This window comes from Pipra filicauda, unplaced genomic scaffold, assembly GCF_003945595.2.
Source record: "Pipra filicauda isolate LSUMZ 115617 unplaced genomic scaffold, ASM394559v2 scaffold486_size446389_pilon, whole genome shotgun sequence".
NCBI classification, from domain to species: Eukaryota; Metazoa; Chordata; class Aves; order Passeriformes; family Pipridae; genus Pipra; species Pipra filicauda.
In genome coordinates, this window is record NW_024104627.1 from 1 (window position 1) to 16,420 (window position 16,420).

General features: G+C 63.6%; 2 protein-coding genes across 4 annotated transcripts; both read right to left on the reverse strand.

Moving 5' to 3' along the window:
* Positions 1 to 71: 71 nt before the first annotated feature.
* Positions 72 to 9,635, reverse strand: LOC114000803 (alanyl aminopeptidase, membrane). Of its 2 annotated transcripts, XM_039386456.1 has the most exons (21): positions 9,115 to 9,635; positions 5,229 to 6,121; positions 4,861 to 5,006; positions 4,648 to 4,784; positions 4,441 to 4,567; positions 4,180 to 4,334; positions 3,983 to 4,096; positions 3,723 to 3,866; positions 3,581 to 3,646; positions 3,373 to 3,438; positions 3,040 to 3,212; positions 2,869 to 2,948; positions 2,569 to 2,702; positions 2,406 to 2,461; positions 2,142 to 2,289; positions 1,941 to 2,032; positions 1,687 to 1,797; positions 1,430 to 1,597; positions 1,181 to 1,321; positions 982 to 1,063; positions 72 to 437 (listed from the first exon to the last, which is right to left on the reverse strand). In XM_039386456.1, exons 2-21 carry the CDS (start codon positions 5,822 to 5,824, stop codon positions 285 to 287), a joined length of 2,889 nt encoding a protein of 962 aa, XP_039242390.1. In that variant the 5' UTR covers positions 5,825 to 6,121; positions 9,115 to 9,635; the 3' UTR covers positions 72 to 284. The 2 variants fall into 2 exon arrangements, with proteins under 2 accessions (XP_039242390.1, XP_027601194.2); XM_027745393.2 differs by lacking the exon at positions 9,115 to 9,635 and having other exon boundaries at positions 5,229 to 6,864.
* Positions 9,636 to 9,871: 236 nt separating this feature from the next.
* On the reverse strand, positions 9,872 to 16,394 carry LOC114000804 (AP-3 complex subunit sigma-2). 2 transcript variants are annotated; one of them, XM_027745395.2, is made up of 6 exons: positions 15,899 to 16,389; positions 15,539 to 15,630; positions 15,341 to 15,452; positions 14,245 to 14,316; positions 10,942 to 11,049; positions 9,872 to 10,612 (listed from the first exon to the last, which is right to left on the reverse strand). In XM_027745395.2, the coding sequence occupies exons 1-6, from the start codon at positions 15,965 to 15,967 to the stop codon at positions 10,484 to 10,486; spliced, it is 582 nt and encodes a 193-aa protein (XP_027601196.1). In that variant the 5' UTR covers positions 15,968 to 16,389; the 3' UTR covers positions 9,872 to 10,483. The 2 variants fall into 2 exon arrangements, with proteins under 2 accessions (XP_027601196.1, XP_039242400.1); XM_039386466.1 differs by lacking the exons at positions 15,341 to 15,452; positions 15,539 to 15,630 and having other exon boundaries at positions 15,899 to 16,394.
* Positions 16,395 to 16,420: the final 26 nt, after the last annotated feature.

Here is a 16,420-nt window from a genome sequence, read left to right on the forward strand (position 1 = left end):
AGGGTCCCTGGCACTTCCTGCCCAGCCCCTCAAAGTCCCTGCAGCGCAGTCCCCCAGCACCCAGTCCAGGAAACTGGACAAGCCTTTTATTTGCACACTCCCATGGCTGCACCAGCACAACATCCCTCCCACCCTGAGTCCCCCATGACCCTGCTGCCCATTAACCAGGAGTCAGGCCCCCCACTGGCAGTGGGGGACTGGGGCACAGGGGGCTCAGGGCCATGATGAATGGAGGTTGGAGTGGGTGAGGGTCTGTCCGGGTGGCAGGGGGAGGGCAGGCACCGTTATCTGATCTCGCCCTCGAACCAGTTCAGCACTGTCTCCCGGTTCTCCTTCACCCAGTCGATGTTGGTGCGGGTCCGTTCCAGCGCCTGCTCCAGCGCCCGCGTCCCCGACCCGAACCCGATGTCCTGGTTGTCTTCCTTGAACTGCTCCAGCTGCCAGGCAGAGACGGGGCTGGAGCAGGGTGGGGGCAGGCCTGGCAGCCCCTGGCAGACCCCGGCAGCCCCCAACACCACCCCAACACCACCCCACCAGGAGTACCCCAATAGCCCCTGACAACCCCTGTGAGCACCCCAGCACCATCCCAGCAGCTCTCAGCAGCTCCCTGGCAGAACCCCAACAGCCCCTAGGAGCAGCCTGACAGTACTCAGCACCACCCCAGGAGCCCCCAACATTACTCAACATCATCCTGAGAGCCCCAGTAGCATCCTGACAGCCCTTGGGAGGCCCCCAGCACCACCTCAGCAGCCTCCAGGAGCACTCCAGCAGCCCCCAGCACCCCATGGTAGCACCCAACAGCCTCCAGGAGCACTTCAAAAACCCTTGGGAGCCCCCAGCACCACCCCAGCAGCCTTCCAGCAGCCCCATGGTGGGGACAGAAGCTGCCTGCAGCCCTGGGCACATGAGGGGTAGGAATCCCCCTCTCTGCTGGGGCTGGGGTCCCCATGCCCAGGGTCCCCCATCAGGGTCCAGCCTCACCTGTTGCAGCTCAAACTCGGAGGAAAAACGCTGGGTCACAGATAAAATCAGGCGGGAGAAGGAGAAGGAGCCACCCCCATACCTGGGAAAGCAGAGGGGTGCTGAGTTGGGGGTCCCGCTGAGCCACAGCGGAGGGGACAAAGGAAGGAACAGTGGGTGTGGGCAGACAGGGATGCCCCCAGCCCCCTGCAGTTCTCACTGGCTGAAGAGAGTCCTCCAGTTGCCGCGGATGAAGTCCCAGGCCAGGGGCTGCCCTACCACGTTGCTGGCAATGCTGTTGATGGTGGAGGTGGCATCCTGTTTCCTGATCTTTGTGGGGTCAACGGTGTACTCCAAGTACCTGGGAGGACACAACGTTGGGTGAGGGGCTGGCAGGGGCAGCAGGCATGATGTGGGGTGAGGGGCTGGTGGGGGCACCCCCATGACGTCCAATGGACCCTGCACCCACCGGCTGAGGATCCAGGAGTGGGGGCTGCAGGCGAGGGCTGTGCGGAGCTTGTCAGCCTCGGACACGACGACAGCCTCCTTGAACCTTGCCCAGAGGAAATCCCACGCGTCCTCCCCGCCCGTGGCCACCATGCTGCAGTAGATGGCCGAGCGCAGGTTCGGGGGAACTCTGTTGGAGTAAGAGCCGTCAGTGCCGGGACCCCCCTGCCGCGCCCAGCCCAGCCACGCACACAGTGCCGGGGCCCCCTGGGCACTCACGGGTTGTTGCTGCTGTTTTGCTGCCACTGGCTCAAGTATTGGGTGGCCAACTCCTGGCACTCGGTGATGCCGTATGTACAGGCGGTGCTGATGGCATTGATCTCATTGTACCTGGGGAGAGAGGGGCCATGAGGCTGGAGTCCAGCACGGGGCACCCACCAGCTGGCACAGCTGCGGGCGGGGCCGTGCCCTCTCCCCAGTGTAGTCGGGGAGACTCTGGGGATCCAGCCCAGCCCCAGGGCCACAGCACTCACTGGTCCATCAGGTCACTGGGGATCGTGGTCCAGTTGCTGGTGATGGTCTTGTAGTAGTTGAAGAGAGGAGTCACCTGCTTCTGCATGTATTTCTAGGGGGCAGGAGCAGGTCAGCACCTGGTGGCACTGGCAGCAGCCCCCACTCCCCTGCAGGGGCAGCCCCGGCCCCTCACCCCCGGCACGTGGGGTGGCACCGCTCACCGTCATGGCCCCAAAGACCTCGCTGCGGTCGAACATCAGCTGGAAGTACTGGAGGTTGTTGAGCGCTGCCTCCCAGGGCATGTACTCTGTCTCCTGGCTCAGGAACCGTGTCGTGCTCAGGGCCAAGGTCACGTTGACGTACTTGGCTCTGTCGGGGTGAGGGCAGCGTCAGCTCCCCAGCCCCACCACCACTGCCCACCTCAGGGTGCCCACCCCACCTGGCCCCTCGCCCTTGTGGCACTCAGAGCACCCAGCAGAGCTCACCTGGCCAGGTTAAAGGCGTCATCGATGATCTGGGCACGGTTGATCACAGGGAAGACCTGGAAGAGGACAAAGGCAGCATCTCAGGGTAGCCCGGAGCGGGGTGTGGGGTGCATGGGGGATGTGGGGTGGGGTCCCACGCTACAGCCCCAACCACCCTGCATACCGTGTGGTCAGTGGTGAGCTGGTTGAGGAGCTGGTCCCAGTTCTCCTGGTTGTAGTTGACACGGAAGTATCCACTGACATTGAGGTTCAGCAGGAGCCAGTTGGGACTGTCAACCTTGAACGTGTTGTTGGTGTCTGGAAGGAGACAGCAGGCTCTGCTGGAGCTGACCCCACCCGCTGGGGGGGGAAAGCTCAGCCCCCACCACCCAGGTGGTTGAGGTACCCCCCAAGGGACCCCAAACTGTGCCAGAGCAGGGAAATTGGCAGCAAAACCACCATTCACAGCCAGGACACACCGTACCTGTGGCTTTGGTCAGCCAGTACCTGTCATTCACAGTGCCACTACGTGTCATCCAGGTGATGGGGACGATCCAGGTGTAGCTGTGCCGGGGACAGACAGGTGATGGGACTGGCCCATACGTCACGACCCCCCAGTCCCAGGTCCCCTGCTGCTGGACCCTGTTCCACTCACTTGAAGACAGAGGGTCTGTCCACTTGGGAATTGGGGTCCAGCAGGAAGTGGGTCTGGCTGATGGTGCCGTTCAGGGTGTTGGCAGTTACCACAGGGAAGCCCATCTGCAGCGTCCAGCGGTCCATGATGTTGCTGATGGTGTCAGGCAGTGGGACCCTGTTGTTCTCCACAGCCTGAGGGGACGGCAACACCGCTGGTCACCGGGGCCAGGGGCACAGGGCCACAGGGCTCAGCCAGTGCTGCACCCCTCACCCAGCACAGGAGGCCCTGTCCCACCAGGCAGCCCCCAGAGCTGGGTCTGGGGGAACAGCTCGAACACCAGCCCCCTCCTACCTCTTGCAGATGGACCCAGAGGTCAGTGTAGACGGTGTTGTTGTAGGCGAAGGTGTGGAGGTAGGACTGTGGGAAAGCACCAGGAGACATGGGTGGGCAGGGGCAGGTCTGGGGTGTGGGACACCCCCAGAGTACCCAGGGAGGCCCCTACCATGGGATGCCCACCCTGCACTGGGCTTGCTGCCCCCTGGCACCAGCAGTGTCTCACCTGCAGCCCCTCCTTGAAGACGTCCTCGGTGAGGAAGTCCGAGAGCATACGCAGCACTGACGCTCCCTGCAGGGACAGCAGGTCAGAGACCCCAGGGACACCCTGCAGCCCACCCCCCACCCCAGGGTGCCTCTGTTCCCACCTTGCTGTAGCTGATGCTGTCAAAGACCTCGCTGATCTGGGCCGGGGTGTTGATCTCATCCTCGCGGGAGGAGAGCGGGTGGGAGGTGGCCAGGGCGTCTGTCGCCATCACCTCGTGCACCTCATTCAGCACCATCAGGTCTTTCTGCAGGGGAGTGACAGCACCTGCCTCAGCCCTGCGTGCACCCCCTGGCACCAGGGCAGCCCCCGAGGCGCCTGCTCCCCCTGCCCACGCCCCTGCCCGCTGTCCCCACCACTCACAATGCTCCAGGAGGGTTCGGCCTGGTTAGCACCCAGGTACTCCACGTACGAGGCAAAGCCCTCGTTCAGCCACAGGTCGTTCCACCATCGCAGCGTCACCAGGTTCCCAAACCACTGTGGGGGGCACAACACCCCATCAGACACCACCCATCAGCCCTGGGGGTGGGGAGGGGGTGGGCAGGGGTCGCAGTGGGTACCTGGTGTGCCAGCTCGTGGGCGATGACGGTCACCACCCGCTCCTTGTTGCTGATGGAGGAGTACCTGTCGTCGAAGAGCAGTGAGTTCTCCCGGTAGGTCACCAGCCCCCAGTTCTCCATTGCGCCTGCATTGAAGTCGGGGAGGCCGACCTGGTCTGGGGACAAAGGGGTCCCATCACTGCCTCGCTGACGAGGTGCCATCTGCCCCCCCCCCGCCGCAGGCACCTTGACCCAGTGCCCCAGATGCCCCACAGGACCCACCAGACTTTGGGAGTGGGTACGGCGTGTCGTAATGTCCTTCAAAGAAGTTGAGGATGCGGCCGGTGACGCTGAGTGCATAGCTGCCCTGGCCCTCGTCAATGGCTTCGGGGCGGCCCCAGATGCTAATCTGGAGAAGAGAGATGCAGGGCTCAGCAGCAGCCCAGGCTCAGCCCAGGTGGGAAGGGGGTGCCCCACACCCCAGCCTACCGTTACATTCCCCGATTTGGTCGTCACGGAGCTGAACTGGCTGACAATGAAGGCCAGCAGGTATGTGGACATCCTGGGAGTGGTTTCAAACTCTGTGACATTCCAGCTCTGCTCGCCCATCATCTCCTGCCGGCTGCCTGCAGGGAGCAGAGGGTCACCCTGCAGCCCTGCCAGGCCCCCAGCCCCCCTCCGGGATCCCACCACCCCACTCACTCTTGACGGGCATGTTGGAAATGGCCGTGTAGTTGGAGGGGTGGATCAGTGTCACTGTGAAGTTGGCTTTCATGGCCGGCTCGTCGAAGCAGGGGAAGGCTTTGCGCGCGTCGGTCGCCTCCATCTGTGTGGTGGCCACCACGTGCCTGCAAGCCAACCCTGTCAGGCCCAGGGGGCCCTGCAGAAGCTACACCCCCCAGTTCCCCTGCTCCCATCCCTGCTGGGGCAGCATGGGGATAAGAGGAGCCCCAAAGCCAGCCCATGCCCTCCCACCCTGTGTCCCCCCACCCTGTGCCCCCCATTCCCCTTCCCACTGCCACCCCGGGCCAGCCCTGTGCCCTTCACGCTGTCCCCTGCCCTCCACCTACTTGGTGCCCGACTCGTCAGTGTACTCGCTGCGGTAAAAGCCAGCCAGGTCGTCGGCCAGCTCCCCAGTGAAGCTGCTGGACAGCCGGTACCTCTGGCCCTGCTGCAGGGGAGCAGTGAGCTCCACCACCAGGTACTGGGTGAGGGTCTCCAACCAGGTGCGGGAGATGGAGGGGGCTGCGCCGCCACCCTCCGCCTGCAGCGTGGCGTGGAAGGAGCCCTGCATGGTGTAGTTCAGCTTGTTGCTGTGGATGAGGATGAGGTTGGTGGCTTCCACACAGACAAAGACCACACTGCTGTTGCCCTTGAAGATGTACATGTTGTTGGCATCGGGCGTCAGGAAGGGCTGCAGGGACACCTCGTAGATCTCCGGCTGCAGCGTGGCTGGCAGCCTCCACCGGTTCCAGGGGTTGTTGGGGGCAGCGGTGGTGGTGGTGGTGCCAGGGCCGGCTGTGCTGGTGGTGTCTGGATGCGACGTCCCCTTGTTCTTCTCCTGGGCATACACCACCGAGAGCGCGATGATGGTGGCCACGGCCCCCAGGCCCAGCACGATGGCCACGATGCCCACACTCTTGCTGATGAAGAAGCCGGCTGCCATGGTGGGCAGCGGGAGCAGAGCCGGTGGAGGCAACACTGGCACGGGTGCGGCTTTTAGCCTCTTGCTCCCACAAGGTTTATTAGTCCAAGTTAATGGGTGAAGGATTAAATGGCCACGGAGCTCAGGGCGGCGGCAGCCCCTGGCATGATCTTTCCACCTGCCCACCCCCCAGCCTGGCAGGAGCACCAACACCCAGCGCCGCTGCAAGCAGGAGCAGAGCCAGCAGAGGGGGGTCACACTGTCGGTGAGAGCTGCGAGCCAGGGCCCCCAGGGTGCCTCCCTAGCACTCGCCTGGCTCTGCAATAGGAGCACAGAGAGGGTGGTCACAGCCCGTGGCCACATCCCCACCATGATGCAGGGCACAGTGGGTGTCACCATCAGTCGAGCCCAGACGCGGGCTCAGTGTCACCCCCTTTGCTCTCGAGTGACAGGGTGCAAACTGCTGTTGGGGAGTCTCAGATGACCCCCTACCAGCAAGGGGCACAGCTGACAGGCTGCCCCCCCACCAGAGAAAGTGGGGGGGTGGGGGTCAGCGCAGAGGTCTGGCAGCAGACCTGGAGCAGACCAAGGAGCCCGGGAGGAGCCCACCCTGCCCACAGCCCTCTCAAAGTCCAGGGTCATGAATCTGGTGGCACTGGGGTCAAATTCCATCCTGGTGAGCCCAGCCCCAGTGGGCACGTGCAAGGTCCCCACTCAGGGCAGGGTGGGGAGGTGACACATCCTGTCACACAGTGGGAACAGAAACTCCTGTTCCCAAGATCCAGGCGATAGGGAGACATGGGCAGGTGCTGCCAGGAGCCACAGCTGAGGCAAAGGGCAAACTGGGACAGGGCAAGGGGTGTCCTCAGGGAGCCCTGCCCTGTCCCTGACAGCACCCAGCCGCATCCATGGGGATCACTGTGCCTGGCACAAATCACTCTAGATGCTGCATCATCCCTGGCATCCCCTGGTTGGCACAGCCAGGCCATCCCCTGGCCCAGTGGCCACCGCTGGTTTGCTCAGCCTGATCCCTGCCCTGGCTTTGGCCAAAGGCTACAGATCTGGGGACAGGCCCCCAGGACCAGGGGCTACAGCTGGCTGGGAGTGTGCCAGGTACCCTGCACACCCTCCATCCTGCACTGATGGGCACAGTGGCCCTCCCCACAGCCCCTCAGGCATGGCACTCAGGCACCCACCCCCGCTCACCCCAATGCTGACCCCTGTTAACTCCAGCCAGACCCCTCCTCAGGCTTCTGCACTGCCCCACGGCATCCACCCCCACTCCCCCAGTGCCTACAGGATCCTGCCCCCCCGGAAGCCCCCTCCATGGAGTCCACAGCAGCACACACACATGTCCCATGTCCCATACGTGGCACAGATGTTGGGCATCACCCACACGGGCACATGGGTCCCTTGAGATTTGGCCCCACACGCCCCAAAGCCTGACACCCCCCAGAGTCCCCCACACCTTCATGCACCCCCGCAGACCCCCCAACCCTCCCCATTGAATACGGGCTCCATAACCTCCATATATGTGAATCCCACTGCTCACCCCACACCCCACAGCCCCCGCCGGCCCCTATGCACCTCCACAGCCCCTTCCCTGACTCGGCCCGCTCCAACCCACCCCCCGGACCCTCGGCTCGGGGTCTGTCCCCACCCCCTTCCCGCGGCAGAACCCCCACTCACCTTCCCGTGCTCAGCCGGGGGTAGCGAGGAGCAACGGGGTCCTGCCCGCCCTGCCCCGCTTCCTGCACCCTGCCTGCACCCCTCCGGTCCCCCTGCCTGCACGCGGCTCTGTCCGTCTCAGCTCCGTGCTTTCAGCTCCGGGAGGAGGAAAGTCTCCTCCAGAGCTCCAGGGTAGGAACACCGAGCTCCCGTCCCCTTAGCCCCGTGGCTGCTGGCCGGCGGGGCGGGGGCACGGCTCGGGGCAGACATGGGCTTGGGCTCCCCCCGCACTGGAACAGGCTGAGGAGGCAGCTCTGAGTGGGGAAAAGGTGCCTCCGCCCCGAGCAGAAAGCGACCCCCGGGGCTCCGAGACTCCCGGGACCACCCTCGGGACCCCCAGGGCTGTGGGACCCCCACCGCCCCAGCTCGGAGGCGTTAGCCGGGTGTGCTCGTCCCGTGCCCCTGCTGCGTTGAACCAGCCCCACCCAGCCAGCCCCTACAGCCCGGAGCTCGCCGGGGTCCTGCTGGGGGTCCCCTCCCTCACACCAGCCCTGGCCAGGACAGTCAGCACGGGAGTGTCTAGAAGGGGACAAACCGTCACCCGGCAGTCACCGAGCCGGGCTGTGCCCCCTCCTCACAGCCCTTGCAGCACCCCGGCACCCCAGGAACGGTGTCCGTGCTCGGGTGCCCCCGCTCATCTCCCCAGCCCAGCCCCCTGTACCCCAGCCACAGCTGGCACCCCCTGCCCTGGCAGCGGGGGTTCAGCAATGCTCCCTGCGGGCAGTCACGGCGCTGTGCTCGGGGTGCAGCACCCCCAGGTGCTGGGGAGGAGGCCTGGATTTGGGAACATGCTGTGGCAGGCAAACCCCGGCTGAGCTCAGCAAAGCCCGGCACCCCTGAGTGTCACAGCACAGCCCGACTGGGGCGGGCAGTGGGCTTGGGGCCGGGACCCGCGGGAGTCATCCCCAGGATCCAGCCCCATCTCCCATCTCCGGACCACGCAGGCAGCTCGGAGAGGGAGCGCTGAGACTCCGGGCAGGCCCTGCCCTGCACACGCTGCGGGCCCCCCGCTCGCTCTGGGGTGTGGGAGGGGTCCGGTAACCCCGCGCAGCCCCTCCGGGCACGACGCCAGGTCGCTGCCAGCGCCGGGCTCTCACAGCTCCCGCACGACCCACCGCCACCGAGGTCGGGGCTGCAGCCCCGTGGGCGGGGAAATAGGGGGCCAGGGGTTCAGCCCAGCGCATCCTTGGCGAACCACCCCATGGCAGGCTCGAGGAGAGGGAGCACCCGGGGGCGGCAGAGGGGATCCCCTGCCCCCAGCACGGTCCCCGGTCTCCAACCTCCCGCAGAGCCGCGGGGCTGAGGTGCCGGCCAGACGCAGGACAGGGAAAGAAGCCGCTACCGGAGCCGTGGAGGAAGCACGTGTGGCCGGACACATCTCCCACCGTCACTGGGGTGCTGCGGTGCGGGACCAAAGACATCACCCACGGCAGCCGACCCCCTAGCCCACCGAGCCCCTGGCCTGGCACAGAGTGGGATACCAGCACCTCACCCTGGGGCAAGCCAGAGCTTTCCCCTCCAACCATCCCAGTGCTGCCAGACCCCGAGTCCCAGCCCCAGGACATGGCCCACACATCGCTCACCTGCACCCTTCGCTGCCTGTCCTGGCAGGAGGAGGAGGAGGAGGAGAGCCAGCAGAGAAGAGCACTCAGCAGGTTGCCTGGCTCCTTGACCTCCAGGAGCACTGGTGTGGCTGGTGGCCAGCTGGGGAGGGGTTAAGCTGCAGGGAGGGGAAACGACAGGAAAATTCCTTCCAGGCAGAGTCACGGTTTCCCTGCCAGGGGAAGTGGATGCAGAGCCCGGAGCACAGCTGGGGAGCAGAGGAAGGGCCCTCGGCCAGCCCCAGGGGCTGGTGGCCAGATGAAGCTGCAGTGGAGCCAGGGGCGTGGGGCACATGGCTGGAGGAGCCTGGAGGTCACTGTGGCCCCCAGGACCAGCCACACTCGCCCCTGGCCTCAGGGGACCCCAGTCCCACAGCCCCCACACACCCACCAAGCCGTCAGGGCTCATGGCTGCTCTGCCCAGATGTTCTGCAGCAGGGAGAGGGCAGGAACGCTGGCAGGGGGTGATATGCCAAAGGCTCAAAGCCGGGGATGCCACTGTCACAGCCTGAACTGGGCCATCACCCTCCCTCCACCTGCTCCAGAAGTGGAGATTGCAGCCAGCAACACTGCCCTAAGCCCCCCACCCTCCCCTGGGATGTCCTGGGCCTCCTTATCCACCTCCCGGGCCTCCACCAGCCCAAAGCCCCCCAGGGCCCCCGCCCCAGAAGAGCTGCCCTGGCCCACTCCTGGTGCTCCCACCGGGGCCTGGCCAGCGGCACCCACAGCAGACACAGACACGGGTTCAAGGGCAGTTTATTGGGACACAGGAACACACTCAAGCAGCCCCAGCCTGGCCTGACCCTGTGAGCTGCCACCTGCTCATCCCCCAGCTCACTCAGCTCCCATCCCTCTCGCTGCCATGTCCCCACTCCTGCAGGTCCCCCCCCCACTGTGCCCAGGGTTTGCAGCAGCTCCCAGGAGTGACCCCCACCCAGCTGGGGTCCATCCCAGTGAGCAGGACCAGGGCAGGGGACAGCCATGGCCAGGAGGATGGAGGAGACAACCTGCAGCTCCTGATGAAGCTGTCACTACAGGCATGCATTTAGCACTGGGAATCCCAAGAATCCTGGGAGAGGCAGGAACCGGCTCTTCCCCACAGCAAGGAGAGGTTGCACTTCCATGGGGAGGGAGGGGAAGGAAGGGCACTCACCTTCTTGAGGGACCAGAGAGCAGAACTGAGCCCAGGTCCAAGGTGAGCCACCCTCCATCCCATTCTCTGAGCCCTGCCACTGCTCCCTGCCCTCGGTCAGCCCAGGCATCCTGGCAACTCTGGCCCCTGGGTACCACACAGGCAGTCCTTGAGAGGAGCTGGGGACCCCAGCTCTGCTTGGCCCCTGCCATGGGCCGCTCACATGAACTGGGACAGGTTGGGCACTTTGATGTTGATGTCCCCGATGTTGATGTTGCGGGGGATCTCGGGCAGGTTGATGTTCTTCACGGCTGACACAGCGCGGGAAGGAGCGGCCGAGAGGCCTCCCTGGGGACAGAGAGACTGTGACCACTGGCCCCCGCCCCACAGCACCCAGGCAGCTGCATCTTACCAGTGACAGTGCAAATAGGGCAATAAACCTTTTATTGCCTCAGGTCATTATCCTGATGGGAAAAGCCACTCCCATGCTTGGGCAGCTCCCCCGTGCTCCTGAACTGCTGATGTCCCCAGCCCCACCCTGAGGGCTCGGGCAGGCAGAAACTGGGGATAGCCCAGATGTCTCCCCCACATGCCCACCCCAGACCTCACAGGCCAGCTCCCCTCACAGCCTGGGATCCGTCAGCCCCATGGGGCAAAGCCACAGCATCAATGCTCACCTCCGCCTTCTCCAGCTTGCCCTGGGCCTCCACCTGTGCCACGATCTCATTCATGTTTGTCTCCAGCACCATCCCACCGATCACCATCTCCTGCAGGATGTGGTGAACCTAACAGGGAGGGAAGAAGGGAAGGGAAGGCTCAGAACCCAGCCCTGGCCTGGCAGCGGCCACAGCGCTGGCATGGAAGCATGTCAGGGGCCAGCATCTCCCCCCCTAAGGAGATAAATCCAGCTCCATCCCCTCCTCAGCTGCCCAGAGAATGAGAAGATAGCCATGGTCCTTGGCATGGGAAGTCCCACGGTCCTATTTACCACCCCTGCTCTAGAAAACACCCACTCCAGAAGCCAGAGCGAACAGACCACCGGGCACAGGGCAGCCCTCAGAGAGGCCAGATCCAACCCATCCTGCTGGCACAGCCTGGCTGCACCACTTCTGACACAGCCAGTGAAGTCTGATCCCTCCCTAGGCCAGGAGCCAGGTCACAGCAGGAATGTGTGCTAGAAAGGACCCCAGTGGGCAGCAGGGACCCCACCGGGCAGGACACTTCTCCCCAGGAGCAGCTCCTTCTCCCCAGAAAGCCAGCCCAGAGCCTGGCTTCTCCACTGTCTCTTAGGAAAGACAGGACTGTGATACAGGCACAGAAAAAGCACAAAACTGCCAAGGGAGTCTACTCCTTCCCTGGGGTTCCTTAGGTCCAAGGATGAACAGCCAAGGGAGGCTGGTGGAATCATAGAGCCACGGCACGGAAAGGGCCACTCGTGGTTTGCAATCTCAGAAATCCCAACCAGCCCCAGGGTGGCAGCCAGGTGGCTGGTGGTTGCAGCTGGTGGCTGCAACTACCCTCAACTCCAGGATCCAGCTCAGCCAGGCATTCCCTGCACAATCAGCAGCTCCTGCTGAGTTCCCGGCACAGATAATGGATTTATGGGCCCCAGTTACTTCCACGAAAGAGGCTGTGCAGGAGCATGGTCAGGTTACGAGATTGTTTAATGGCCTCACAGGGCCAGGCTGCACTTGTCAACACCACATGGCAAACACTGCCAGGGCAATGCTGGGGAGAATAAAGACAATGAGAAAACCTGCTCCAAGGGGGAAACCAAGCTCTGTGCCAACGGTGAGGTGATCCATCCCAGGGCTCCCCATGAGTTCCATCCTGCTCCGACAGTGCCCGGAGCAGCGAGGTGTGCGGGATCAGCACAGCACAGGGTGAGCCACAGGTACCATGGCAGCTCCTGGGACTCCCAGAGCCCTGGGACCCCCCTCCCACAGCCCAGCCCCAGCACACACCGCGCCGGCCAGAGCGAGCAGCCCCCACAGCCCGACAGCATCTGGGAACATCAGGAAATGTTCCTTCAAGGTCTGGCTTCAGCCCAAGTTGGCCCAACACCAACGGGGCAGAAATCCTGAGCAAGCTTTGTTTTCCAAGCCGAAGCACAGCACTTCCTGAGCAATCCGTGTCCCCTGCAGGACCCCACAGCTGCTGAGTGCAGCTCGTGCTCCTCTCCAAAGTGGGAAGCACGACCGGGAGGAGGTGGGCACAGCTCCCCCCTGAGCCTCCCCATGTGACAGGGGGGCCCCACAGCTCTGAGGCTGGGGAACCCAAAGCTCAGATAAAAGCACTGGTGTCACTGGTGCCCAACCAATGTCCCCCTTCATCTGCCCACGGCAGGCACAGGGCTCCAGATCTGCAGCACTTCTGGTCCCACAACCCCTGTGCTGCAGGTAGTGCAAGGTGAATCTTGAGGCAAAGAGAGAAATCACAGGATGCAGCCAAATCTGCACCTGAACTCCTGTCAGCCCCTGCCTGGGGAGACAACCACAACCCTGCCAGGGCATCCAAGGGGTGCAAACCAGAGCCCAGCAGGACGCACTGGCACATTCCCAGCGCCCCAAACACTGTCCCTCTGTGACCAAGCTCCTGGAAGCACAGGAACATGAGCACATCCGAGAAATAAACACGTGCCAAATATAGAAAGAGATGGGAGGACCAACTGACAGGGGCCAAGACTCAAGTCAAAGCTTGGAAGCAGCAGGAGCACAGGACGCAAAGTAAACAAGGCTGGGAGGGTCTGGGATGACTGAGCTGTAGGGTCTCCCCTATCAGAACCCCCTGATTCCTGTCTCCTGAACATTCTTCCAGGCAGGAGAGGTCAGAGGAAGGGTGACCCCGCTCTTGCTGGCAAAGCTGACAGGCTATGGGGTGAGGTGCCCTGCCCCAGGGCTGCAGGCTGGCTGTAGGGCTCAGTGTAAACCGAGAGTAAGGCTGAGCGAAAAGCTGCCAGGTCCTGGTCATCCACAGGGTCAGACCCCATGAGCACATCCTCCCCCCACTGCGGGCAGGGGTGATCTGGGCAACTGCCACCGCTTCTCCCATGGCTGCTCCTCCCTCATTCCTCCTTTGATAAACCCTTGATAAGTGCTTTTGCTGACAACATAATCATGTGGCATTTCGGAAAGGTTACAGCTGGGTAAACGGTAAAACCAAAGCTTGATATAAGCAGCTGGGAACACAGAGACCCCCCAGACCTGCTCACTCCCCTTCCCTGCCAATTCCCAAGTTGGAATCACCAACAGAAAGGGGACATTTTTCTTTTCCACTGCTCTTTTTTGTTGACATGTTTTTGTCTTCAGCAAAGCAAGAAAATCTTGATCAACAGCAACTGCAAGCACAGCACCGTCAGCCAAGCCTCTCCCTGCTCCAAGCCTATTCCTGGCTATCTACTCCTGGCTATCTTCAGCCTCATGACCCAGGAGATGATCAAAGGGGACGGGTTTCCGCCCAGAAACTCAGTCCAGCTCAAGAGGAAGCATTACAGGCTGTGGCTCAAACCAAAGTTTACCCAACACTTTGAATTCCAAATACCTCCATTGTTTGTTCACTTTTTTTCCTGCAGCCATTGTTCCTTCCCTTTTTTTCCCCTGCAGCTGTAGTAAAATGTTAAGGACTCCCAAGGAGTGTCACAGCTGGGGCAGAGGCAGAACGCCCCAGCACCACACCAGAGCCTGCCCAGTTCCACCAGCACAGCCCTGGAGCACAGATCCCTGTCACTTGGCTGCGGTCACCTGGCACGAGTCCCTGGAACCATGGTTGGGCACAGCTCACCCCTGGGCTCAGAGCAGCCTAGCACTTGGATCTCTTGTCAAGAGAACACGATGCAGCTTTCTAAGACCCCCGGCTGAAATCTTTGCACCCAGGATCGCAATCCCTGGCCACACAGTGACCCCTGATGCCTCCACACTTTCCTGGCCAGCTCCTGCCTGTGGGAGCGCAGGCTCTGGAGCAGCAAGGAGCCCACCACCCACCTTGTCCATGTGGAAGATGAGGTCCAGCTCACAGACGTTCTCAAAGCATTTGTCCAGTGTCTCCACAAACACCTGGGGAAGCAGAAAGGACAGTCAGCACAGAGACCAGGCAAGATGGTCACGCAGTCCCATGGAACGCTCCAGGCATGGGGCAGAGCAGCTGGAAAGATGGAAAAGGCCCTGGGGCTGCTGGTGACAGAAGCTGAACACGAGCCCAAGTGTGCCCAGGTGGGCAAGGAGGCCACTGGCCCCTGGGCTGTGCCAGCACTGCTGTGGCAGCAAGGCCAGGGCAGTGCCTGTCCCTTTGCTGGCACTGCTGAGACCTCGAGGGCTGTATCCAGTTCTGGGCCCCTCAGACAAGAGACACATTGAGGGGCTGGAGCTTGTCCAGGGAAGGGAACAGAGCTGGGGAAGGGGCTGGAGCAGCAGGAGCAGCTGAGGGAGCTGGAGGGGCTCAGCCTGGAGAAAAGGAGGCTCAGGGGGGATCTTCTCCCCATGTCCCGGTGTTTAAAGGGTGGCTAAAAAGCTGGAAACTCCCTTCATACAAGGAGTCATATGGAAAGTCACAGGGTGATGGATACAAGTTCCTCTTGGGAGATTCCAGTTAGACACAAAAGGAAAATTTTTCCCAAATAAAACACTCAGCCATTGGAATAATCTTACAGAGGAAGTAATTGGATTCCCCGACGCTGGACACCTTCAGGTGCATCTGGCCAAGGTGCTGGGCCTTGTCTAGGCCGTGCTTTGAACTGAAAGGTTGGACCAGACAATCCCTGAGGTCCCTGCCAACCTGGGATTCTATGATTCTAGGATTAACTTTTGGACTTGATGCTCTTAAGGGTCTTTTCCACCCTGAAATGATCCTATGGTTCTATTTTTTAAAGCCATTCATTTGGGTTGGCTTCTCCCCCTCTGCCCGTGGCGGAGCAGCCACGAATGGGCTCAGAGGGCAAGTGCAGCCCCCCCTTCCCCCTGCGGCCCCCGAGTGGCTCTTCAGGCCTCCCGGGGCTGGCACAGGGATGCCACGGGCATGAAATGCACCTGAAAGGTGGCGGGGCGGGGCTGTGCCCAGGGATGGGACCCTGCAGGGACACACCTGGATGAGGTCCAGGATGCCCAGCTCGCTCTCCGAGGAGTCCACACAGAAAACAAAGTACAGCGTGGCATAGTGCCGGTAGATCAGTTTGTAGTCCGAGCCGCCGAACAGGCTGTGGGGACACGGGGAGAGCTGAAGGGCTCTGGGGGGGCCATCTGGGCGAGGCGCAGCCCGGCACAGCCCCTCCCCGGCCGGTACCTGCCGCACTCGAGGAAGTTGCAGATGTGGTCATCCCGCTTCAGCACCAGGTGGAAGGTGTCGCGGATGATCTGCTGCTGGGCCTCCTCCGCCTGCCGGCAGGACACAGCCGAGGGCACCCGTGGGGGCACGTCCCACCCGTGGGACCCGCGACCCCCGCTGCCCCTGGGACACCGTGAGCCGGCGGCTCCGGGCGACAGGCCGGTCCCGGAGCCAGCCCGGGGCATCCCGAAGGACACGGCCAGGGCACCGGCAGGGCTCCGCCACCCCGCAGCGACCGCCCCGGCTCCCGGCCCCCCCAGCCCCACCGAGCCCCACCACACCTCCAGCCCCGCACCGATCCCGGCCCCGGTCCCGCACCAGGTGTTGGTAGAAGCGGACGAGCCGCGGCTTCCCGTGGTTGTTGAACACCAGGATGGCGTTGATCATCCCGGCGGCGAGTCGGGCCGGGCCGGGAGGAGGCCCGGGAGCAGCACCGGGAGCAGTCCCGGGACCGCGGCCGCCCCGCAGGAAGCCCCTCGCCCGCCCCGGAAGCGCGGCGGCGGCGGCGGCGCTGCGGCCCGGCCCGGTGGGCTGAGCCCCGCGGGGACCCTGCGAAGCCGCCGGGGCTCGGGACCGGCCCGGGGTGCGGGGTCGGGCTCGGGGGGATGCTCAGAGCCGCTCCTGGGCGGGGGCTCCCCGGGACGGCGCGGCTGCACCGGGGCCTGCCGCCGGGCGGGACGGGCGGTTCCTCGCGGCCCGCGGCGGGGCAGGATGGGCAGGTTTGGAGCCGGGATGCGGCCACTGCTGCCCGCGGCGGGACCGCCGGGACAGCCGGGACCGCCGGGACAGCCGGGACCGCCGGGACCGCCGGGACAGCCAAGACACGCCGCCAGGGGGCGC